The sequence below is a fragment of the Carassius gibelio genome, chromosome B17 (assembly GCF_023724105.1).
Source record: "Carassius gibelio isolate Cgi1373 ecotype wild population from Czech Republic chromosome B17, carGib1.2-hapl.c, whole genome shotgun sequence".
Taxonomy (NCBI): Eukaryota; Metazoa; Chordata; class Actinopteri; order Cypriniformes; family Cyprinidae; genus Carassius; species Carassius gibelio.
The window spans coordinates 9330671-9356405 of NC_068412.1; the positions used below are offsets into that span (position 1 = coordinate 9330671).

At 39.3% G+C, this 25735-nt stretch overlaps 1 protein-coding gene across 1 annotated transcript; it reads left to right on the forward strand.

Annotated features, from left to right (window-relative positions):
- The first annotated feature begins 16 nt into the window (after positions 1–16).
- On the forward strand, positions 17–25606 carry capn3a (calpain 3a, (p94)). Its single transcript, XM_052581314.1, has 21 exons — positions 17–384; positions 7402–7471; positions 7865–7983; positions 8071–8204; positions 9300–9468; positions 9629–9712; positions 9908–10002; positions 15909–15986; positions 16231–16391; positions 16577–16746; positions 16882–16893; positions 17058–17266; positions 19662–19698; positions 21297–21374; positions 21529–21586; positions 21677–21741; positions 22730–22798; positions 22882–22960; positions 23065–23181; positions 24266–24324; positions 24440–25606. Exons 1-21 carry the CDS (start codon positions 133–135, stop codon positions 24464–24466), a joined length of 2142 nt encoding a protein of 713 aa, XP_052437274.1. The 5' UTR covers positions 17–132; the 3' UTR covers positions 24467–25606.
- The last annotated feature ends 129 nt before the right edge of the window (positions 25607–25735 follow it).

Sequence of the window (25735 nt, forward strand, 5' to 3'; positions counted from 1 at the left end):
TGACCAAGGTGCATCCAATTAGTTGTCAGCTGTTTGAATTTATGCCAAGGATTTTTGACTTGTGAGACTTAAGTTGTGGTGTAAAAATCCAATATTTTCAATCCCTAAAAAACACTGTCCCATTGAGACAAGATGCCCTATACGCCATTTGGTTTTTTTTGTGACCGGTTAATCCGTGAAAGAGAGAGAAGAGATGGCGAAGGATCCCTTAGCAAACCCATTCATTTCAGCGGCCAGGACTACAACACCCTCAAGCAGGAGTATCTCCAGAAGAAGGCCCTTTTTGAAGATGAATCCTTTCCTCCCACTGTGGACTCCCTTGGCTTCAAAGACCTGGGCCATAAGTCCAACAAAGTCAAGAACATTGTCTGGAAGCGTCCCAAGGTAGGAGGCATAGGGGCGTATGTTGGTTTGATTGGACTGGGACTATAGTGAGTGGGATGTGGAAATGGCACAAGGATGGATAAAGCAGCTCAACTAATTGGACCTTCCTAAAAAAAAATGTATTTGCTTGTAAATATACACATTCATAGCCAATGAAAATGCTTAGATGACAAAAGATTTCAGAGAGAATTTGGGTAAAACCGGGGCTAGCTATCACTTTTAATGTGTGTGTGTTTGGAAGGCTGGTTTAAACACTTTTCCTTTGTGACTACAAAAGATTTGCACATTAAAGGGTATTTGATGAGTTTTTAGTGCAATTAATTTTGAAGCACAAAGGAATTTTTGAAATTAACATTTCTTATACCAAGCATTCCCAAATGTTTTTCTATTAACAACCAAACCCCTCTGACCAAAAATATTTCCTTGAAATACCAGCTGCTGGTGTAAGTTAATATTTAAATCATTTAACAACATATACAATTATTATATAACATGAAAATAAAGTCCAAATTGTGAGTTATAAAATTGCACGAAAGATTCACAATGAAATATAAATAAAAACTAAGAGAAATAAAAGTCACATTGTAAGATAAAGAATAGTCACATTTGTGAGAAATAAACACCTTGTACACATTTTGAATATTTATACTTTGAAATAAAGTTGCAATTGCAAAAAATTCAGTCACGTTGTGGAATATAATGTTGTAATTGCCAGAAAGGGTCATACTATGAGATAAAGTTGCAATTGCGAGAAATATTAATATTGTGAGATATAAAGTTGTAATTGCGAGAAATATCAAGTGCGGAAAAATAAATTCAGCAGTGAGATATAGATATAAAGTTGCAATTGCCTGAAACAAAGTCACATTTTGAGATTCACAATTATAAAAAATAGTCAAAATGAGAGATATAAAGTCACAATTAAGATAAATAAGTCACATTGTAAGATAGCGTATAGTCGCATTTGCAAGTAATTGTCACATTGTGTGAGATCAAATTTACAAGAAATAAGTATACTGTGAATTGAAGTCGCAGTTTAAAAAAAATAATCACACTGACATATAAAGTTGCAATTGCCAGAGTCACATCGTGAGATAAAGTTGCAACTGTGAGAAATATTAACATTGTGAGCTATAAAGTGCCAATTACGAGAAATAGTCACATTGTGAGACAAAAAATCACAAATGAGAAAATAAATTCATTGTGTGAGATATAAATCACGTTGTGAGATATAAAGTCACAGTTATGATTAAAGACACATTATAAGATACGGCATAAAGTTGAAATTGCGAGACATAGCGATATTGTGAGACATAAAGTCGCAATTACAATAAATAGTCACATTTTGCTATATAACATCATATTTACAAGTAATAGTCACACTGTGAAATATAGTTGCAATTGCAAGATACTGTAACGATCGCGACCCAGTGAGACACAGGGAGAGGGAAAGGACTCCATACAGACAACAGGAAAAGACTGGTAAATATATGGAGGCTAATGACAAATAAGTGAAGGCACCTGGTGCAATTAGCAGGAGTGCAATTAATGTGATGAAGGGACAAGGCTTAGAGGGGAAGTGAGCCCACTAGTGGACACCCAGGGAAACAGAGACCAGACAGCGTGACATTACCCCCTCCTCCACTGAGCAGATACCAGATGCTCCACCCGAACCCAAGAAGAGACCAAAGACACAAAGAGACCAGGAGGGAGGTTAAATGGGGAAACAGAGACCAGACGACCAGGTAAAATGGGGAAACAGAGACAAGAGGAGCAAACACAAAAACAAGGAGCCCAAGAGGGAGGTGGACCGGCGAAGGATCAGGGGGAGGGACGGAGAGCCAGGTCCTTAGAGGGAAACAGAAAGAAAGACAAAGACAAGAAACCCAGGAGGGAGGTGGACAGGCGGAGGATCAGGTGGAGGGACGGAGGGCCGGGTCCATAGATGGTAACAGACAGGTCCAGGAAGGGCATAACGTGAAGTCCACCAGGGCGGAGCAGACGACCACCACATCCGTGTGGTCGAGACAGAAGCCCACCAGGGTGGCGCAGAAGACCACCACATCCCTGCGGTTGAGACAGAAGCCCCCCAGGGCGGTGCAGCAGCCCACCACATCCGTGTGGTCAAGACAGAAGACCACCAGGGCACACAGAAGACCACCACATCCCTGCGGTCGAGACAGAAGCCCACCAAGGTGGCGCAGAAGACCACCACATCCATGCAGTCGAGACAGAAGCCCACCAGGGCAGCGCAGAAGACCACCACAGTGGGATCAAATTAACAGGAGAGCAAGACTGGTTAGGCAAGTCTGAAACAGAGAACATGAACAAGTTAAGGGTAGCCTCCGCGGCCAAGACAGGATCAGTCGAGCGCTCAGAGAGTTCGGCTGAAACGTGACAAGGCTCTGGAAGTTCCGCAGAGGTGAGGAGAGACTCTGGTAGTTCAGCCAAGCTGAGGAGATGCTCTAGTAGTTCAGCAGAAACGTGGAGAGGCTCTGGTAGTTCAGCAGAGACGTGGAGAGGCTCTGGTATTTCAGCAGAGGAGTGGAGAGGCTCTGTTATTTCAGCAGAGACGTGTGGAGGCTCTGGTAGTTCCACAAAGACGTGAAGAGACTCTGGTAATCCCATGGTGTTTATACTGGATTATTGGTGGCCTGACTCTGATCATTAAGATCATTGGTGACTTATATTTGTTCATGAAGATCATTGGTGACATGCATTTGTTCATGAAGATCAATGGTGACTTGCCTTTGCCCATGAAGATCAATGGTGACTTGTCCTTGTCCATGAATTTTACCGATGACTTGACTCTGGAGTGTCAACGGTGACTAGCCCTGACTCTGGAAGGTCAACGGTGACTAGCCCTAACTCTGAAAGGTCAACGGTGACTAGACCTGGCTCTGGAGGGTCACTGAGCACCTGACTCGACTCTGGAGGGTCAACGGGAACCTGACTCGACTCTGGAGGGTCAACGGGAACCTGACTCAACTCTGGAAGGTCAACAGGGACCTTACTTGACTCTGGAGGGTCAACTGTGGCTGTCATTCTGTGTAGAGGTGCTGGACAAGCAGCCATCTTGTGCCATGACTCTGAACCGGTGGCCATTTTGGGCAGGGGTGCTGGGCCGGCAGCCATCTTGTGCAGCGGCGCTGAACTTGCGGTCATCATGGGCAATGGTGCTGGGCTGCTGGCCATTCTGCGCAGTGGCGCTGGGCTGGCAGCCATCTTGTGCAGTGGCGCTGGCTCGGCAGACATGCGCTTCCTCTCCCCTCTCCGTCCCTCACGAACCCAGAGTCGAAGGGGGGCCATGGTGGAGAGCAATGCCGGACCTCCTCTCGACCACTCACTCCTCTGCGATCTCCCCTGGTCCCACGAAACACGACCAGGCGGGTTCCCTCAAAACACCTTTTCTCCCGCTCGGTGACTGGGGAGGGAATATCAAAAGACATACTGCTGGATCTTAGTTGATGGAGTCCTTCTGTGACGATCACGACCCAGTGAGACACAGGGAGAGAGAGATCCAATTGCAGGTATGTTCTTTATTGGGGTAATCCAAATCGTAGTCAAAACAAGCCAGGTCAAAACCAGAAAATAATCCAAAAAGAAAACAAACAGGGAAGGAACAGGAAATCGGAATGCGAGGAATCTCGGAAGACGAGAAAACAGGATAACGAAAGTAAACGGAATGAAACATGAGGAAAGGACTCCATACAGACAACAGGAAAAGACTGGAAAATATAGGGAGGCTAATGACAAATAAGTGAAGGCACCTGGTGCAATTAGCAGGAGTGCAATTACTGTGATGAAGGGACAAGGCTAGTGGGAATTGTAGTGCCTACGTTGAGGTGCCTGAGGGGAACTGAGCCCACTAGTGGACACCCAGGGAAACAGAGACCAGACAGCGTGACAGTTACATGGTGGGATATATAAAGTCGTTATTGTAAGAAATAGATTGGACTTGTTTTGCCCCTGTTTCTGTTTCAGTGTTCCCTTATTTGGTCATGTTCCTGTTCTGGTTGTCTCATTATTAGTTGATTCCCCATCACCTGTCTGTCCCTTGTTAAGTTTAGTATAAATGTGTAGTCTGCTTCATGTTTCCTTGTCAGTTCTTGAACGTCTTCCTTGTGTTCTGTCTCCCTGTTGGATCATTAAAGATTCTCGTTTTGTGAAATCTCCTCATTCCCTTGCTCCAGCAGATCGTGACAGAAGACCCAAACCATTACCTCCGTGTGTCTACCGTCCATTTTTGTGTTTCCCTAGATGGATGCCCTTCTTCGCCCCAAATACCACCTCCTTCTGCTGGAGCAGGGGGATAAAGCTATTGAGCACCATACTAGACTGTTCCTGCTACTAGCAAACACCACCAGCTACCTGGACGATGCGCTCTGTCCATTCTAAGATGCCAGTCTTAACATCGAGTTCAGAGTGCCGTCGTCCTAAGATGCCACTCCAGACCTAGTGCCCAGCCCACCATCACCCCGCTATGCGAAGCTCATGCCAGAGCCCACCACTGACGGTGAGCCGGAGCCCGTTGCGATGGACAAGCCTTCAGCTCCTCCTCAGTCCACTGTTGCTCCAGCTCCACCGATGCCTTTGCGTCGGTCACCGGCCCAATCTGCTCCACCTAGGATGTTAGGATCCTCCCCATCATCCTGGCTCATCATCTCTCTGCCTCCTCCACCACTTGCTTTGCCACTATTGGTTGGCCCCCTGGAGACAACAGCCATTCCTCCTCCATGGCTCCTCCCTCCATCAGCTCCACGTTGGGCCACCGTTAAGGCTGTGGTCTGGGACCTGCTTTTCTCCTCCTGCTCTGGGCCCCTCCTGTCTCCTCCCTGGCTCCTCCTTCCTTCGTTGCCTCCCCAGTCTTTGTCTGCCCATTCTCATCCCGAGCCACCTCCTTAGCCACCTCCCCCGCCACCCTCCCCAATTGTTGTACTGTGCAAGGACTCACCTTCTGGGAGGGAGGCCATATGTCAGGATTATGGACCTGTTTTGCCCTGTTTCTGTTTCAATGCTCCCTTATTTGTTTATGTTCCTGTTCTCATTGTCTCATTATTAGTTGATTGCCCGGACCTGTCTATCCCTTGTTAAAGGGGGGGTGAAATGCTATTTCATGCATACTGAGTTTTTTACACTGTTAAAGAGTTGGATTCCCATGCTAAACATGGACAAAGTTTCAAAAATTAAGTTGTAAGTTTGAAGGAGTATTTTTGTTCCAAAAAAACCTCTTCCAGTTTGTCACAAGTTTCGGAAAGTTTTTTTCGAGTATGGCTCTGTGTGACGTTAGATGGAGCGGAATTTCCTTATATGGGTCCTGAGGCACTTCTGCCGGAAGAGCGCGCGCTCCAGTATAGCGAGGCTGAGCACAAACATTTCACTGATCAGAGCGATTCACTGATCAGAGCGAGAGCGTCGCGAAAAGTCACAAAAGAAGTGTGTTTTTGGTTGCCAGGGCAAGACAACCCTGCACAGATTACCAAAAGAGAAACAGCATTAAGGGACCAGTGGATGGAGTTTATTTTTACAGAGCATCAACGGAGTTGTGCAAGTGTTTTTGTTTGTTACCTGCATTTCGAAGATGCTTGTTTTACAAACAAGGTCCAGTTTGACGCCGGATTTGCACATCGTTTATTTCTTAAGGATAATGCAGTCGCAACGAAAAAGGGTCACGATCGTGTGTTGGAACCGCATGCGCTGAGTAAAACTGCTTCAAATATCTCTGTGTTGTTCACTTAGCTATCGGCACGTGAGCACATCAAGTAAACAACATGCGATGTTGTCATCAAACTGCACTTTCCACATGTACAGCTTAAAAAAAAAAAAAAAGATGACATAATGTGGAATTTGGTCATTTTCCAAAACCGCTAAGCAAATATATACAGTTTCAGTACATACCACATAGAGACGCCTTTGCTGATGCTGCTCTTGTTAAATTTCAGCCTCTGGATCTGTGTCACAGCTTCCAAACGCTCTCAACACAAAAGCCTACTGGCGCTAGTGATTCTTTAGCTCCGCCCACACGTCACGCCTCTAGGCGCTCGTGTTTTTCCGGGAAAAATAGTTACAGACTATCTTTCTCTTATAAATATAATAAAAATAAAGACTTTTTGGAGTTATGAAGGGTGCAGTACTACTTTATAGGTACTCAAGATTAACAGGATATTGAGTAAAAACGAGCATTTCACCCCACCTTTAAGTTTAGTAAATGTGTAGTCTGCCTCATGTTTCCTTGTAAGGTCTTGAACGTCTTCCTTGTGCTCTCTCTCTCCCTGTTGGATCATTAAAGACTCTTATTTTGAGAAATCTACACATCTCCTTGTTTCCTTTTTCCCTTGCTCCAGCGGATCATGACAGCTATAAAGTCGCAAATAAATAAGAACTGTTGCATTGTGAGATAAAAAGTAATGCAAAAAATAAATTCACATTGTGGGAAATAAAATTGCAATTGTGATAAATAAAGTCATGTGAGAATATAAAGTCACAATAGTCACAATAGAGAAATGTCACACTGTTAGATACAATATAAAGTAGTATTTAAGCAGTCACACTGTAAGCTAAAAAGTCACAATTTGTGAAAAAAATCACAATGTAAGATATAAATTTAGGACTGAAAAATAAAATCAAAATTTTTTGAAAAACAGTCAAAATGTGAGATACAAAGTCATAATTATGAGAAAAGTCACATTGTTAGAAAGAGTAATTCATAACTGTTAGAAATAAATGTACAATCATTATAAAGTCAAAATTATAACAAATAAAATTCACAAAGAAATACACTTACCATAGTATTGTTATTATTATTGTTAATCTGAGGTGGAAACAGGTTTCCATACTGCTAACTTAAAACTTTGTGACGACTAGTCTGTCCATCCACTGATTTTATCCATCCATTCATTCAAAACATCAAAAATAATCAGTAACAGTATCAGTCTTCATATCTCTGAATCTGTGTGTAACATTTTAAAGCTCTTGTATCAGTCATAAGCAAACTCTTTAATGATATGTGTCCTGCAGGAGATATGTGATAACCCACAGTTCATTGTCGGAGGTGCTAGCAGGACCGATATCTGCCAGGGAGACCTGGGTAAGATAACACTTTACCATATTAACATAATATGTTACTGTTTACCTGATCATTGGGGAGTGTATTTAGGGTCACAACTTCATGGCAGTGAGCTCCTCTCTTTGGCCCCCATATGCAGACATACAGTCCATCGGGACCCTCCATTGTGTTTAATTTGTTGGAAGGGAATCCAGCTAGCTGCGCTTCCTATTGTTGTGACCCCACATGGGCAATAAAAGAGACCAAAGACACAAAGGTTGCTAATACGTAGAGTAGATTACCAACCTGGCATGTTGCCCTGGACAGTGTAAAAATGCTGTGATCAGCAGTGTAGGCACCTGTTTTACTGCAAACAGTACAATATATAAAATATATTCCCTATTGATGTGAGATATTATTTTCTCTTCATTTTAGGAGACTGCTGGATGCTTGCAGCCATTGCATCCTTGACTCTGAACGACAAGCTGTTACATCGTATTGTACCTCAGGAGCAGAGCTTCTCTGAAGGCTATGCTGGAATTTTCCATTTCCAGGTCAGTGACATTGAAAAAAAAAGCTTCTGATTTATATCTTGTTTAAATCTGATTTATGTTCCTGTGTCTCTCTGTTTTCCAACTCAGTTCTGGCATTATGGCGACTGGGTGGATGTTGTTGTTGATGACCGCATTCCCACTTTCAACAACCAGCTGGTGTTCACCAAATCAGCTGAAAGGAATGAATTCTGGAGCGCTCTGCTGGAAAAAGCTTATGCTAAGTATGTATGTATGCATGACATTTACTTAATCTATTCTGGAATTGGTCAGTCCTTCACATTTAAAAGCTGGAATATCTTTAAAAATTGTATTGATGCAAAAGTGTATAAATGCATGGGCCATTTTGGGGGAACTGTGTGATTAGTAAGTGAGTATCATATTGTCGATACCCCCAATCCTAAAAATACAGTTACAGCTTGCAAAATAAATTTATAAGGTTACGCTTTATTTTCAGGTAATATTATTAATATGTAATAACACAAATAAGTACAGAGTAATTAATTAAATATAGGTACATAATATTGGGTTAAATTTAGGGTAAGGGTTTAGTTTTGGGTTAATTACTTGTAATTATGCAAAAATTACTATTATTAGTAATAATCATAACACATTATTAATTATAAAAATTAAGTGTTACCAAAAATAATTAGCGTTTTTTAATTTCACAATTCAGACTTTTGTTCTGAGAATTGCAAAGTTCATAATACATTTCTGATGTATAATACATTTCTTATTTTGTCAGTCAAATTTATGTCTTGTAATTCTGAATTAACATCCTCTAATTCTGACTTTCTAAATTAGAATTCTTAGTTTATGCTTCTTTTAAGGGGTGCCAAATTTTTATGAACGATATGATGTCTCTGTACCACAAAATTCATATTAATAAATGTTTTGGCACATTCCATTTCTTATTCATATTAATACACAAAATATATCACCTTTTACATTTACGAAATGCACGATGACATGCAAATTGAATAATTATTGGATGGAAACAAACATTAGATAAAAATGCTGATATTTTAGTTTAAACGTCCTCAAAAAGCATAAACACAAATGGCACATAATAATAATAATTCTCAAGTAGCAGATATTACTGTTTAGCACAATCAACACTGTTCTTGTAGTATTTTATTAGAATTTTTCTCTTTTCTATTTTTTAAAGTAGTAAGTAACTAGTAACTGTACAAATAACTGAAGTACAGCAGGAATATATTATCATTAATTAGTGCACATAAGAAGTGAGGGATACTCTTCCGGCACTTTCACACTTTGCCAGTAAGATGTCTCAATGTCATTTGTGTATTCCTATTAAGGCTTCATGGTTCCTATGAGGCTCTTAAAGGTGGAAACACTGCTGAGGCGATGGAGGACTTCACTGGTGGAGTGACTGAATTCTATGAGATGACTGAGGCTCCCAAAGAGCTGTACAAGATCATGAAGAAAGCTGTGGAGAGAGGCTCACTCATGGGCTGCTCCATTGATGTGAGTCAAGCAGAAAAAGGAAGCTTAATGACCTGCGTTTATGGATAATATTCTGCTGTTTTATTTTGAAACACTGTTGATCGTATATATATATATATTTATAAAAACAATAACTTTTGGTCCAAATCCTTCCATAAAGCAAATCAATTTTTACCCACAGTCCCTGGTTCCAGCCCGCTTTGAAACTCGTACTACAACAGGACTTGTGAAGGGTCATGCCTACTCTGTTACTGCTGTAGAGGAGGTAAACCTTCTGATATTCAGAACCTTTATGATTATTTCTTTTTTAGTCTGGGCAACGATTATTTGCGATTTCTCAAAAACTTATATTTTGGATGTGATTAATCATAATTAATCGGTGTCCAGCACTATATATTTTATGATAGTCGTGTTTTCAACTTAACTCTGAGAGTCTGATGGTATTTGGGATATTTTGCAGTGTAAACAGTCTCAGCAGAAGGAGTCTAAAGTTAGACTGGTGCGTCTGCGTAACCCTTGGGGTCAGGTAGAATGGAATGGACCTTGGAGTGATAAGTGAGTATCTGCTTATTCCTGAATTTAAATCCGTTAAAGACTATAGTTCAGAGTGAATCAAATTTAATATTAGGGCTGCACAATTAATCAAATTTCTATTCGCAATTACAATTATGCATGCCACAATTACAAAATCATTAAGTGACGTGACATTCAGCCAAGTATGGTGACCCATACTCAGAATTTGTGCTCTGTATTTATCCCATCCAAAGTGCACACACACACACAATAGAGAACACACACACTGTGAAAACACACTCAGAGCAGTGTGCAGCCATTTATGCTGCGGTGCCGGGGAGCAGTTGTGGGGTCGGTGCCTTGCTCAAGGGCACCTCATTCGTGGTATTGAAGGACTGAGACTCAGACCCACAACCCTAGGGTTAGGAGTCAAACTCTCGAACCACTAGGCCACAACTTCCCCACGACTTAAAAATGGGCAATTAATCGTTCAAAGTCCACTTATGTTATTCTGCGAGCTTAAGATGTTTAGTTTTTCTTTCTACAAGTTATCTTAAGGATTTTTAACATTATTTTCATTTTAGTTTTAGTATAACATTATAATTACATTCATATTTTTTTACTTTTTTATAATTTAAAGAAGAAACCAATCCGTGTCACAGTGTCTGGGTTGTGTTCCCTGGGTAACCACTAGATGTCCTCCTTCCCCACGGTGTCTGTCTTCCTGTATCCCGGTCGTGACAGAAGGACTCTGTCATCTCTGAGATCCAGCGGTATGTCTGTTCATGTTTCCTCCCCAGCCACCGATCGGGATAGGAATAGTTTTGAGGGAACCCGCCTGGTGGGTTTCCGTGGGACCAGGGGAGGTCGCCGAGGAGGGAGTGGTCGAGAGGAGGCTCAGCATCGCTCTCAACCATGGCCCCCCTTCGACCCGGTGCTCGTGTGGGACGGATCAGAGCCACCGTCTCACCATGGCAGACAGAGAGGGGAGAAGAAGCACACGTCCGCCATGGTGGCGCCACTGCCCATGATGGCCACGAGGCAAGATGGACGCCAGCCCAGCGCCACAGCACAAGGTTGTCGCCAGCCCCACGCCACGAGGCAAGACGGCCGCCAGCCCAGCGCCACTGCCCAAGATGGCCGCTGATACATTTTTGGATTACTTCTCCATGCTGAACAAGATCCTAGAGATTCCCAAGAGTGTTCACGTCACGGCTGCTGAGCCAGCACCACAGCCCAAAATGGCCACTAACCCAGCGCCAATGCCCAAGATGGCCACCGGTCCAGAGGCACGGCCCAAGATGGCAGCCCGTCCAGAGTCATGGCCCAAGATGGCTGCCAGCCCAGCACCACAGCAAAAGGTGGTCACCAGCCCAGCACCACAGCACAAGATGGCCGCCAGCTCAGCTCCACGACGCAAGATGGACGCCAGCCCAGCACCACAGCATAGGATGGCCGCTAGCCCAGCGCCACAGCACAAGATGGCCGCTAACCCAGCGCCAATGCCCAAGATGGCCACCGGTCCAGAGTCACGGCCCAAGATGGCCGCCCGTCCAGAGTCATGGCCCAAAATGTCTGCTTGCCCAGCGCCTCTGCACAGGATGACAGCCACAGCTGTCAGAGTTGAGTCAGGTTCCCATGAACCCTCCAGAGCTGAGTAAGGTTCTCGTTGACCCTCCAGAGTCGAGTGAGGTTCCAGTTGACCCTCCAGAGTCGAGCCAGGTTCCAGTTGACCCTCCAGAGTCGAGCCATATTCCCGTTGACCCTCCAGAGTCGAGTCATATTCCCGTTGACCCTCCAGAGTCGAGTAAGGTTCTCGTTGACCTTCCTGATTCAGGGCTAGTCACCGATGAACATCCAGAGTCAGGGCTAGTCATTGTTGACCTTCCAGAGTCAGGGCTAGTCACCGTTGACTTTCCAGAGTCAGGGCTAGTCACCGTTGACCTTCCAGAGTCAGGGCTAGTCACCGTTGACCTTCCAGAGTCAGGGCTAGTCACCGTTGACCTTCCAGAGTCAAGGCTAGTCACCGTGGACCTTCCAGAGACAAGTCAAGTCACTGGTGATCTTCAAGGACAGAGTCAAGTCACTGGTGATCTTCAAGATCTATCAATAGTTGATATTTGAGGCTTAATACTATAGAAAAACACTAAAGGTTCAGTTAGAGCATTTTCAGCTTTTATATATATATTTACATTTATATTACATTTATTCATTTAGCAGACACTTTTATCCAAAGCGACTTACAGATGAAGACAGTGGAAGCAATCAAAAACAACAAAAAGAGCAATGATATATAAGTGCTATAACAAGTCTCAGTTAGGTTAACACAGTACACGTAGCATGGGTTTTTAACTAATATAATAAATAAAAAGAAAACAGATAGAATAAAAAAAATAAAAGAATAGAGCAAGCTAGTTAGAGGTCTTTACACATACACACACACATACACATACATTTGCATAATAAATGAAAAGAAAATAGAATACAAAAAGATTAGAAAGGTAGTTAGATTTTTTAAAGAATAGAATTAGAATAGTGAGTGTTATAGTTAGAGGGTCAAATAAAGATGGAAGAGATGTGTTTTAAGCCGATTCTTGAAGATGGCTAAGGACTCAGCTGCTCGGATTGAGTTGGGGAGTTCATTCCACCAGAAGGGAATATTTATTTTAAAGGTCCGTAACAGTGACTTTGTGCTTCTTTGGGATGGCACAATCAAGTGACTAGAGGGCACATAAGTCTGAAGTAACGAATTTAGGTAAATGGGTGCAGAGCCAGTGGTAGTTTTGTAGGCAAACATCAATGCCTTGAATTTTATGCGAGCAGCTATTGGAAGCCAGTGCAAATTGATAAACAGAGGTGTGACGTGTATTCTTTTTGGCTCATTAAAAATTAATCTTGCTGCCGCGTTCTGAATTAATTGTAAAGGTTTGATAGAATTGGCTGGAAGACCTGCCAAGAGGGCATTGCAATAGTCCAGCAGAACAAGAGCTTGAACAAGGAGTTGTGCAGCATGTTCAGAAAGAAAGGGCTTGAACTTCTTGATGTTGAATTAAGCAAATCTGCAGGATCGGACAGTTGTATCAATGTGGTCTGAGAAAAGTCAGCTGATCATCAATCATAACTCCAAGGCTTCTAGCTGTTTTTGAAGGAGTTATGGTTGATGTGCCTAACTTGATGGTGAAATTGTGATGGAACGATGGGTTTGCTGGAATCACAAGCAGTTCTGTCTTGGCAAGGTTGAGTTGAAGGTGATGGTCCATCATCCAGGAAGAAATGTCAGTTAGACAAGCTGAGATGCGAATAGTTCAAGTTCAAGTTCAAGTCTGCTTTATTGTCAATTTCCACATGTACAGTACATACATACAGAGAATCGAAATTGCGTTACTCTCAGACCCCGGTGCATAGAGATAACATTAACATTAAAGCCTAAAACAATAACTAGATCAAATATAAAATGTAGATACAATTATACAATAAGGGAATTATAAAAAAAGACATATAATAAAAATAAAAGTTAAAAATAAAGTTAAATAAAGCAGCGCAAGGTAAATGACAGATATAGTGCAAATCAATGAAGTGAACAAGTGCAGTTAAAAGATTTTTTAGTGCAAAAAAATCACTTATTAAAAATATCTTAAGTCTGATTAAAGTGACAAGTGACAAGTGACCAAGAGCAGTTATTTAACTGACTGATGAGGTAGTTCCATGCCGAATGAGGTAGTGCGCGGTGAGTGAGCAGACCAATGCTGCACAAGTGACTCGTGCATGTCATCATATAATTAGTGGGGGGGGGGCAGGTTCGGGAGGGAGTTCAGCTTCCTGACAGCCTGGTGGATGAAGCTGTCGTTCAGTCTGCTGGTCCTGGCCTGGAGACTCCGCAGTCTCCTCCCTGATGGCAGCAGGCTGAAGAAGCTGTGTGATGGGTGGGTGGGATCACCTGTGATGCAGAGGGCTTTGCTGGTGAGACGTGTTCCATAAATGTCCTGGAGGGAGGGTAGAGAGACACCAATGATCTTCTCAGCTGCTCTCACTATGCGTTGTAGAGTCTTTCGGCAGGACGCGTTGCAGGCGCCGTACCACACAGTGATGCAGCTCGTCAGGATGCTCTCGATGGTGCCTCTGTAGAATGTGTACATGACGGGGGGTGGGGCTCTGGCTCTCCTCAGTTTGCGGAGGAAGTAGAGACGCTGTTGTGATTTCTTGGCCAGTGCTGCGGTGTTTTCAGTCCAGGAGAGGTCCTCTGTGATGTGCACACCCAGGAACTTGTTGCTGCTCACTCTCTCCACAGTCGCACCGTTGATGGTCAGAGGAACGTGCTGAGTGTGTGCTCTCCTGAAGTCTACAACAATCTCTCAAAATAGCTACCGTCGGATCATCAGGATGGAATGAGAGGTAGAGGTGAGTGTCATCAGCATAGCAGTGGTATGAAGCCATGTTTTTGAATGACAGAACCTAATGATGCCATGTAGACAGAGAAGAGAAGTGGTCCAAGAACTGAGCCCTGAGGCACCCCAGTAGCTAGATGTTGAGACTTGGACACCTCACCTCTCCAAGATACTTTGAAGGACCTATCTGATAGATAAGACCCAAACCATTGAAGTGTTGTTCCTGAGATGCCTTTCGCCAGTAGCGTTGATAGGAGGATCTGGTGGTTAACCATGTCAAAAGCAGCGGACAGATCAAGCAAGATAAGTACTGAAGATTTGGATTCTGCTCTTGCCAGTCTTAGAGCTTCAACAACTGAGAGCAAGGCCGTCTCAGTTGAATGTCCACTTCTGAAGCCAGATTGGTTGCTGTCAAGGAGATTGTTGTGTGTGAGAAATGTAGAGACTTGTTTGAACACAGCTCGTTCAAGTGTTTTTGCAATAAAAGGAAGCAGGGAAACTGGTCTGTAGTTCTCTAAAAGAGATGGGTTGAGGTTGGGTTTCTTAAGTATATATACATATATTTTCTTATATATATATATACAGCATGCAGTTGCATCAAACCATGGTATAAACATCATTCAATGTAAATTGTGATAATCGTAATTAATAATCACAATTACAATTTCAAGGGAATAATCAACAATTATGATTGTTGTCATTATCATGCAGCCCTATTTAATATGCATATTGCTAAGACCTCTTAATTATTAACATGTTCAAAAGTTGTTGCACACAATCTGTTGCATGCGTTCTGTCATCTGATAGAAGTTTTGCTTAAAAGTTTATACTTTTAAGGCATTTTAGAATAATTCTTCATCTTCATGTAAAAAATATCCATCATGTTTTTTTATATGTTAAATTCTTTATAAAGCTGTATTAGAGTAAACATTAGAATACATTTTTATTTTGTCAGTAACATTTCATGATTAACACTTTATGGACTGAAGCAACTTGGATTTGCTTGAGTAACCATACATATTTTTGTTTTTCAGTGTTGTAAAAAAATATATATATAAAAATGGCAAAAACACACAACAAAATGTTAACAACTTTAACTGAAATTAAACCCATAAAATAAAAACATTAACTAAATCTATAATACTATTTCAGTTAATCTAAAATGTACTGTATGGATGAATTTTATTATTTATTATTTAGTTCATTATAATCAAAGACAAACAAATGTAGTCTTCTGTGGAATGTTTATTTGTATTTATCTCAATAATAATCACTGTACTGTATGTATATTCTTTTCTGCCCAACCAATAAAAAACCACAGAGCTTTTATTATAAAATTAAGCTTTTAAAATTTTTAATATTATTGGGAGATATAAAGTGACATCTTATATTTTTATTTATTTATTTATTTTTGCTTATTTTATACGCAATGTAATTTTTTTTTACATTTTATTCTGTAAACTTCAGTCAATAAACTTCCATTTAAAATGTAATTTGTTAGTATTTACAAGGTAGATGTTAGTATACAGTTATTACAATATTTTTTGTTTTGTTTTTCTGCAGTTCAAAAGAGTGGGAAACCCTCTCTAAAGGGGAAAAAGAGAAACTTCAGCATCAGAACGCTGAAGATGGAGAATTCTGGTGAGTTGAAACAAGCACGCAGTCATATCCTAATGATGAATCATGACAGTCATGTAGACAGCGTTGTGGTTTCAAAATAAGGTCTTGACTTAATCTTGACTAAGAATGAGCTGGTCTTAGCTACAACACTGAGATTTAAAATAGTACAAAAGCTGCTTATAAAGGATATTTTGTCTTTATTCACTTAGAAATAAATAGAAATAGAAGGAGAGATAAAGTTGTAACTCTTACTGTCAACCCGTAGGATGTCATTCGAGGATTTTAAGAAAAATTACACCAAAATTGAGATATGCAACCTGACCCCTGATGCTCTGGAGGAAGATAAATTACACAAATGGACAGTTTCTGTCAATGAGGGATCCTGGGTAAGAGGATGCTCTGCTGGAGGGTGCAGGAATTATCCAGGTGTGAACTGAAACTGGAATAAAAACAACTACAGTATAAGCAAATCATTTATTTTCTATTTTAATTATAACAGTAATCTTTGATTAAATTGTATATCAGCTTTTATTCATAAAATGCATGTAAAAGTGCTTCACAGGTAAAAAGAAGAAGTCTGGCTTTAATATAATATGTATGGCCTCCTATAGACACATTCTGGACAAATCCACAATACCGCCTGCGTCTCTTGGAGGAAGATGATGAAGCAGAGGATGGTGAAGTGGCTTGCACTTTTGTTGTTGCCCTAATGCAGAAAAACAGGCGTAGAGAACGCAAATTGGGTGAAAACCTCTTCACTATTGGATTTTCCATCTATGAGGTATCCAACAGAGAATATAGAGATCGTGTTTTTATTCTGACATTAACAGCGTGAAATTAATTAATCACACACAGAGATATTCATCCGCTTGATAATGTATCCAACACTCTTTTAACTCTTTCCGTTTGTCCATAGGTTCCAAAGGAGGTATGGAAATGTGAAGATCAGAAATGTTTGGGCTCGAGGCTTTGCAGTGCTTTCTCTTTAGCACTTTTAGTTCATTTGCACTTTTACTGGCATTTACCACTGCTTTATAGATTGAATATAAATATATTCTTTATGACTGATCGAATTCTGTGTTTCTCTGTCAGATGCACGGAAACAAGCAGCACATGCAGAAGGAGTTCTTCATGTCTAGCACCTCTAAGGCTCGTTCCAGGGCCTACATTAACCTGCGCGAGGTGACCCAGCGTTTCCGCCTGAGCCCTGGGGAGTATGTCATCGTTCCCTCCACCTACGAGCCCCACAAGGAAGGCGAGTTCATCCTCCGCGTCTTCTCTGAAAAGAGAAATACGTCTGAGTGAGTGAGAGCAGAAGGGAGGGGAGGGATGTACAATGATATCGGATTTTTCCTCACACTTTCATACTTTTTATTTTTAAGTGAAATAAAATTGTTACTGAAAAAAAAAATAATACATACATATATATTGGTTAAGGGGCAGTTCGCAAAGAATGTGTTTTTGGATTCCAGTGCGCTGCTTTTTCATTGTTTGTTAATGTAAAAATGTGCTATACAGATGAGTTTCATTGTTTGCGCTCGCAGTTTGTGTCTTTTGTAACATTTTGTGAATGTAGCACTAATTTCAAAAACTCATTCTGTGTAAATGCCCCCTTGAAAATGTATGTATGGTTGCCCACTGAAGAACGTCTGAAACACCTGGTTTGAAAACAGCTGTTACAGAAGTTGCTACTCATCTCAATCGGCTGCAAAATCATTAAATGGGCATTATTTCATGCACAAAGGGGCATGGTTACATTATCACATGAACACCAAGGTACAGTCATGGCCAAAAATATCAGCACACTTGGTAAATATAATCAAGGCTGTGAAAATTAATCTGCATTGTTAATACTTGAACTTTTATAAAAAAAAAATAATTATATATATATATATATATATATATATATATATATATATATATATATATATATATATATATATATATATATATATAACCTTTCATTGGATAATAATAATTTAAAATGGCGGGGAAGTATCATTATGAAATAAATGTTTTTCTCTAATACACATTGGCCACAATTAAAGCTGCAGTAAGTAACTTTATAGGTAGGAAATATAGGCCCACGACATAAAAAATACAACAGTATATTTCATTGTACACATGGGGGACTTTTTATCTCTGTGTTCACCAAACCCATCTTGAGTGTTTGCTGCTAAAAAGCTCATTTTTAGTTTCATCTGATCATAGAAGCCAGTCCCATTTGAAGTTCCAGTCGTGTCTGATGACTGAATATGCTTTAGTTTGTTTTTGGATGGTTTTAGGAGAATTTTTCTTGTAACCCTCTCAAACAACATGTTGATGTAGGTACTGTTTGACCATCTTTTTTATAAGGTTTTCTGACCCAGAGACTCAACTATTACCTGCAGTTCTCCAGCTGTAATCTTTTGAGAGTCTTTAGCCACTCAACTCTCCTTCTCACATTGCATTAGGACAATATAGACACACGTTCTCTTCCGGGCAGTTTCGTAACATTTTCTGTTGATTGGAAACTCTTAATTATTGCACTGATGGTGGACATGGGAATTTTCACTGCTCTAGCTCTTTTCTTAAAGCCACTTCACTAATTTGTGAAGCTCAATTTTATATCAAATATAATTCTCATCAGAAATATATACTTTGGTTTTTCTCATTGTGATGGATGATTAAGGGAATTCGTGCTTTGTTTTCCCTCCTCTTTATATTTCTGTGAAACAGGAAGCAATGGCTGGATAATTTCATGTTTATATTCAACAGTGTATAAACTGGAGTGCTCAAAATTGTGAATATACTTCAGAGATATTTTACTCAAAAGAATTTCTAGGGGTGCCAATAATTGTGTCCAACGAGTATTAGAGAAAAACATTCATTTCATAATATTTCCCCCCATTTTAAATTCTTAATATCCAATGGAATAAGATCAAAAGATCAAAAGGATTAACAATGCAGATTAAATTTCACAGCCTCCTTTGATCACATTTACCAAGGGTGCCGATATTTTTGGCCATGACTGTAGCATAATTGTTACCTGATTGAGTTCTCTATACAAGAGGGGAATGGGTTACAGTTGGGAAAATGGGTGGAAAAAACCACGAGGGCAAACATTTTAACAACAATTTGATTTGTAGAGATAGAAGAAATCGGCCCCAGTTCGATGCTGTAATGGAATCTTTTTTAGGACACGCACCAGCACATTTTGGGACCCTCCGGTAAACATTTCCTTTCAGTTTCCTAGCACAATTACACTTCAGCTGCAAGAAAGACATGGACACATAAAGGAGTGCTGAGGTTCTCTGAGGAATGCTGAAGAAGGACGAGGAATCAGAGTATTTTAACATGGATCATGTCCAGTTTCTTGATGTGACCTAACACTGTATTAACCACTGGCCCTGTGATAGTCATTGTAACTATTAATCAAACTTCTCACCTTTTATAAAATGATACAGATAATAAATTCTTAGTGATACATTTAAGTAATTATACGTTAAGGATTATTCACACATAGTACGTTTGAGTAATTCATACTAAAACAAAAAGTATGGTTATATGGCTGATATACTGTAAGCAGAATAACAGTTGATTATTTGACAATCAAAATGTCAGAAAATATTTAAGCTCAAATATGAAGGAAAACCTACGTGATAAAAGGCTCCCCGAAAGCTCTTTGATGACCAGTGTTTGTTGGTTTCTTCTCAGGGAGATAGAGAACAGGATTGAAGCTGATCATCCAGTGGTAAGTACTTGATCATCTACAAAGATGTGCCTTTATTACATATAGTACTAAACTACTAGCCCTAACTAAGTAGTACTTTGAAATGTTAAATGATTAGAGTGTATTTATGAAAAGGGTTCTATTTAAAAAAAGTCTTCTTGTGGCTCAATTTGCCCCAGGTTAGGGGTAAGTTGACCCGAGTCAGTGGGTAAAGTGCACCATCTGGGTGTAAACTGACCATCTAATTGAATCTGATTCAAAACCATGTGAATTTTAAAAAATAATTTACCTCTTTTAAAACTAATAGTTATATTTCTTTTTTTAAATTATTTTTTTTATTAAGCTAACTTAACATTAACACAATAAGGTTTCAATTTCTCTGTCTGGAATCACTGAAACAACGTTTTAAAGGCTTCCCAAGAAGTTATAACCATATAACCTATAACCTTAACTTCAGGTGGGATGAGTTAAAACACTGGCTCAATTTACCCCACAGTCCTTTGCTCACTTTGGCCTATGGCTGACATTTTTGGGCGACAAAAACATCTAGCTTAACCATTCAGGCTAATATTTAGCTAAATGATTTGCATGTTTTTTTGTTGCTAAATATGATTTATATGCATTATAAAATTTTTGAGACCTGGATGAATCTTTTTTGATGTAGAAGCCATGACATCTGACATGATAAAGTTTGACCTTTTTTAAAGTAAATAAGTGTCTTCCACTCCTCCCACATGTTTCTACTTTACACTCCTTTACTGGCAGAGATGATGGGTGGTTTCCAAAATATATGGTCACATGACCGTAAAAGTGTACAGTATCCTAGATACAGGGGTCGGTCAACGTAACCACTCTCCCCTAACAACATAAAACGAACTAAAACTAATACACGTTATAATTACTAGAGATGTGCATGAGTACTTTCATGTAGCACTATGGAACGATAATGTAAACAGTGATCGGTCATGATTATGTGTGACATTATTTTTTTTCTGAACAATAAACTTCGTAACAACACAACTCTACAAAATTGAGTCAAATAAGGACCCAGTTTTAATGTTTTTAATTTGGAAAAACTGAATCTGAGCAGCCAAACATAGGGTGCATTCACTCTAGAGCAAGAACAATTTATGCAATTAAAAACACCAAACAGGCTCTTTAAACTTAACTATTTAAAATACATAGAGCATTAAAAAACATGAGGCCAAGTGCTATTTTAATAATGAAATTTTGTTACAAATATTATGGTTATTAGGTTGAAATCTGTTTTTAACTTTTCAAGAAATGCACTTAAAACTTTCTAAAAAAGGTTTACATAAATCCATTTAAAAAATATAATGGAGATTTGGAGTGGACTTATGGCGAGGTCTTTTGATTGCAACCTTGCTCTAACGAAAACAACCCTGAACACTTTATCAACACTGTTGCAACCAATTGGCAGGCTTTTCAGCTCATTCTGTCATTTCTCAGTACTTTATTTGACTATTACTTTGGAGGACAAACTGTCCAACTAAAATCTGCATTAATTATTGAGATCTACTAGTGATCAGATTCTTTGGTTTCTCACACATTAAGATCAGTTCTCACGCGTGTATTTTACAACTCCCATGTCTGATCAGCCGGCTCCGGCTTCGACTGGGGAAGAGAGCGAGGAGGACCAGCAGTTCCTGTCTGTTTTCCAGCAGATCGCGGGGGACGTGAGTAGCGCTGGGGGGAGTGTGAGTATGGTGGAGGGGTGGGGCCGCTCATTGGCCATGCCAGTGGTAACAGTGGTAACAGCCATAGCCTAAAAGCTTATGTTGACGTAACAAACACCCCACCTGACTTTCTGTTTATTCTTCTGTCTTGCAGCAGATGGAGGTCTCAGCTAATGAACTCAAAGATGTCTTGAACAAGGTGTTGTCGAAAGGTACGTAGGCCTCTCTTTGAATGATAATTACATTGAATGTTTGTGGTTTTTCTGTAGAATGTTTTCAAGAAAGACTCTTGCCGTTTACAGACAAGGACATACAGACTGAGGGCTTCAGTCGTGAGAGCTGTAGAAGCATGATTGCCCTCATGGATGTATCCTTTGTATCAAAATTACATGATTTCTTAAAGTAGCTTTAAAGGTATTGCCCAGAACATTTGTGGCTTTATTGTTTACAGCAGCCAATATGTGGTTAAAGCTTTGCAATGCACCAATAGATATTTATCGTTTTTGGCCTACATTATTTCAAACATGTCGCTTAGGAATTCATATTCTCCCTAAAGTTAGGAATTTATATTCTTATTAACAGAAATGTCAATCAATAGAAATGTCAATTCAGGTATTATCACTAGTTTTGACATTTCTTTATCAAAAAATCAAAAACTGGAAACTTAAAATCTCAAAATTCATCCTTTAAAACCCATTTTAAAATGGCATTGCATTGCATCAATATCATGTTACTAAATGTTTTCATGGATTATAAAAATTTAAGTTTGGATCATGCACTACAAAGTCTATGTTCAAAAATGTGAATGAGAGTTAAGGGGTTAAAACATAAACATAGCATGGTGTTTTACAGATATATTAAGCAGCATAACTGTTTTCAACATTGGTAATAATATTTATTGAGCACTGAAGACTGGAGTAATGATGTGCAGTTTGCATCAAAGTAATAAAATACATTTTAAAGTACATTTAGACAGAAAAAGTTTATTTTATATTGTAGTAATATTTCAGAATAGTATTGCTTTTACTGTATTTTTGATCACATAAATACAGCCTTTATTGACTTCTTGCCAAAAACAAAAAAACAAAAAACAAAAACAAACTCTTACTGACACCAGATGTTTGAAAGGTGGCATAAATATGATGTCACTTCCTGGAACATGATGATGAATAACTAAAAGAAGGAAATTTCACAGCATAACAGGGTGGAAAGGACCACTTCTATTTTTATTCTGACAGTTTTCAAATAATAAATATAACTTTTTCATTTCATGTACAGTCGCTTTAATTTCTTAGCAGATGTGATAGACAGTGTACAATACTGCATGCAAATCTTTCTTAATCTTAATCACACAGATGGATGGAAAAGGAAGAATTAATATACAAGAGTTTAGACACTTGTGGAACAAAATCAAACAGTGGCAGGTTTGAAGTCTCCTCACTATTGTCTATATAAATGGCAATACTACTACTGAAAAGGCTTAGATTGACTTGAATGTTCTCCGCAGGGAATCTTTCAGCGCTATGACTTTGATCACACCGGCACTATCAGCAGCTACGAGATGAGAAACACCATCAATGATGCAGGTTCGACGGTTCTCATGTGTTTCTCCTGTTCTCATCTGTTCTCACACTGAAGAACATTTGTCTGTCTCTCTAATGGTCTTGTCACTGTTTTGTGTTCCACTCAGGGTTCCGTCTGAATAACCAGCTCTATGACATCATCACCATGCGCTACGCCAACGAAAACATGAACGTGGACTTCGACAGTTTCGTCAGCTGCCTTGTGCGACTGGAGGGCATGTTCAGTAAGTTCTTTTGCTTTAGCAAGCAGTACAACAAATAGGGTTACGGTTTATTTTAAGGTATCCTTGTTACAGTGTAATTATACATTTAACTTGTGTAACAAGGACACCTTAAAATAAAGTATATAGTGGCTAGTACACTGAATCATTCTCAGGAAGTGGTGCCATTATATATATATATATATATATATATATATATATATATATATATATATAAAAATTTCTACATTATTTTGAATCTACAATATAAATTTTGCTACAGTAATTATAGACTTTTTACAAGGCACAGTTTAATTGATAAATGCATTAAAAAGGCAAACCCCATATTTGTCAACCCTGTTACAATCAAAATTCAGTCTTCAGATAAGTAGCGAGCAAATATCATTGTATCACACAATATTATTGGCAGTCAGAATTTTTGTGGGTGGTAATTTTTTCCCGTAAAAATTTGCTGGCTGATCGCAACAGAGTTGACTTGAGATTAAGGTTAACAATAAAATACCAATAAATGTTTCTATTAATGATTTCAGAAATAAATAAATAACTGAGCTCTGCTTATGACTCAGAAAAAAAATCTATATTGTGCCACAAATTAAGAACTTGTTTCCACAACTTAATTTGTGGCCATAATTTATTCATTAAATTATTAAAGAGCTAATTAAATTAAATATATTAATTAGTTAAATAGTGGCCACTTTGTACTAAATTGTTCCCATGTTTTGACCACGATGGAATGAACTACTACAATGCGGCAAAAATTGAACTAAAACTAGGAAATTTCAGCATAACAGGGTTGAATGGAAAGTGTGGCGACAAAGAAAATGTACGTATTTGTTTATAAATGTTTTAAATTAAAGTTCTTTACAAACTAAACTTCAGGGGGAAATCATACAGAACCGCTTCCTGCAAATGACCAGACAAACAGTATATACAGAATGTAAACAACTAAATATTTCAGTGCGTTCAGGTTAAAATTTCATGTTAATTTTTTTTTTTTTTTTTTTTTTTTACCAACGGTTGATTTAAGGCCTGTGTATGCTAAAATCAAACATGCGTACTGTCTGAAGTGAACCTGTTCTCATTCTAGGAGCATTTCAGGCATTTGATCAATGTGGAGATGGCAACATCATACTTAATGTACTGGAGGTAAGTTAACACCAGTTCGTAATTTAACGTTTAGCATCAGGACGACGCCATTTAAAACTGTAGGTTGGCTGATTGCAAAATGTTGAACTTCAGTGTTGAATTTCAATTTCTCCAGTGGCTCCAGCTAACCATGTATGCATAGACCAGCTACGGATCCAGGTGAGCCCGGACTCAGCAAAGACCAGAACTACCAGCTCTTACCTCAACACTCAGCGTGCCAGACTACTGTTACCTCTTTCTCTGTGCCTCAGCCACACTGAACACCAGCTCTGGAAACTTCATACATCATTACTCCTCCTCTTCATTGCAGTTTTATATGGGGTGGCAAGAAGGGGGAAATGAGTGTTAGTGTTACAGAACATCACATTTCTTTAGTCAGATTGCATAGGAAACATTTTGGGGGTGTAGAAACTTTAAGGTATGTTATAGTTGCTAGTTTTCTGTTCTCAAAGTGGCTTTTCACATGAACTTCATTCAGTTCGTCTACACTGGTGTTACAGACAGAATTTCTCCTCAAAAGATGCTAATGATTCAGATTTCCTTTTGCAATATGCTGAAGGACCTAATATATAATTGATTATCTAATATTACATAACACTAAAAAGAAACATATTTGAATTTTGACAGTATTGCACACTTCTTATTACATTGTACACGCAATGCCTTAAAGTGATGAGAAAAACTACTTGAACTGTGTTCTGACCATTCACACTGAAACATAATCCAGATTCATTTCTGGTTTCACACCACATATGCATTAGGTTTGCAAAACACTTGGAAACTCTTATCATCAAATCGCCATTCTTTCCAATTCAGATTTCTTACAAAGTGTCTTTCCGTCTTTCTCCAGATATGCACTACATACATCCCAGCCTCCCATTTTTATTTGGTAATAGCAAAATCCATTGAAAAGGACTTTGTAGGTGGTCCCCATTGTTTCAAATCCTGGTTGTTTGGGAGACATTTCTATTTGTAAGTTAACACGAAGAACCAGGTAAGGAAATGAATATCAAAAACCACTAGAGGAGAATCATCAGGAAACATCTCAGATTTCATGATGGATGGAAACATTCAGGGTTTTTATTTCATTACTGTGGGTGTAGACATGGGTCGAACATAGGCTTTTTTTCTTTTGTGCTTGACCCACATTTAACCATTTGTTCAAATGAGTGTACGGACTTCTGCTGTTTAACAAAATAAATGTGAAGTTCTTGGTTGAAGTGCTTTCTCAGCAGGAAACAAAGCCTAATTATTTACACAAACATAAGTGGCAATTGCAAAATGGTTTTCTCTTCTTTTTTTAAAGGCTCTGTAAAAGCTTTACAGTATAGAAGCAGTATATTTCACTATCTATTTCAGCCCTGTAACAAAATTTGTTATTGCTTTCAAAACACAATGGTAATGTAGCTTA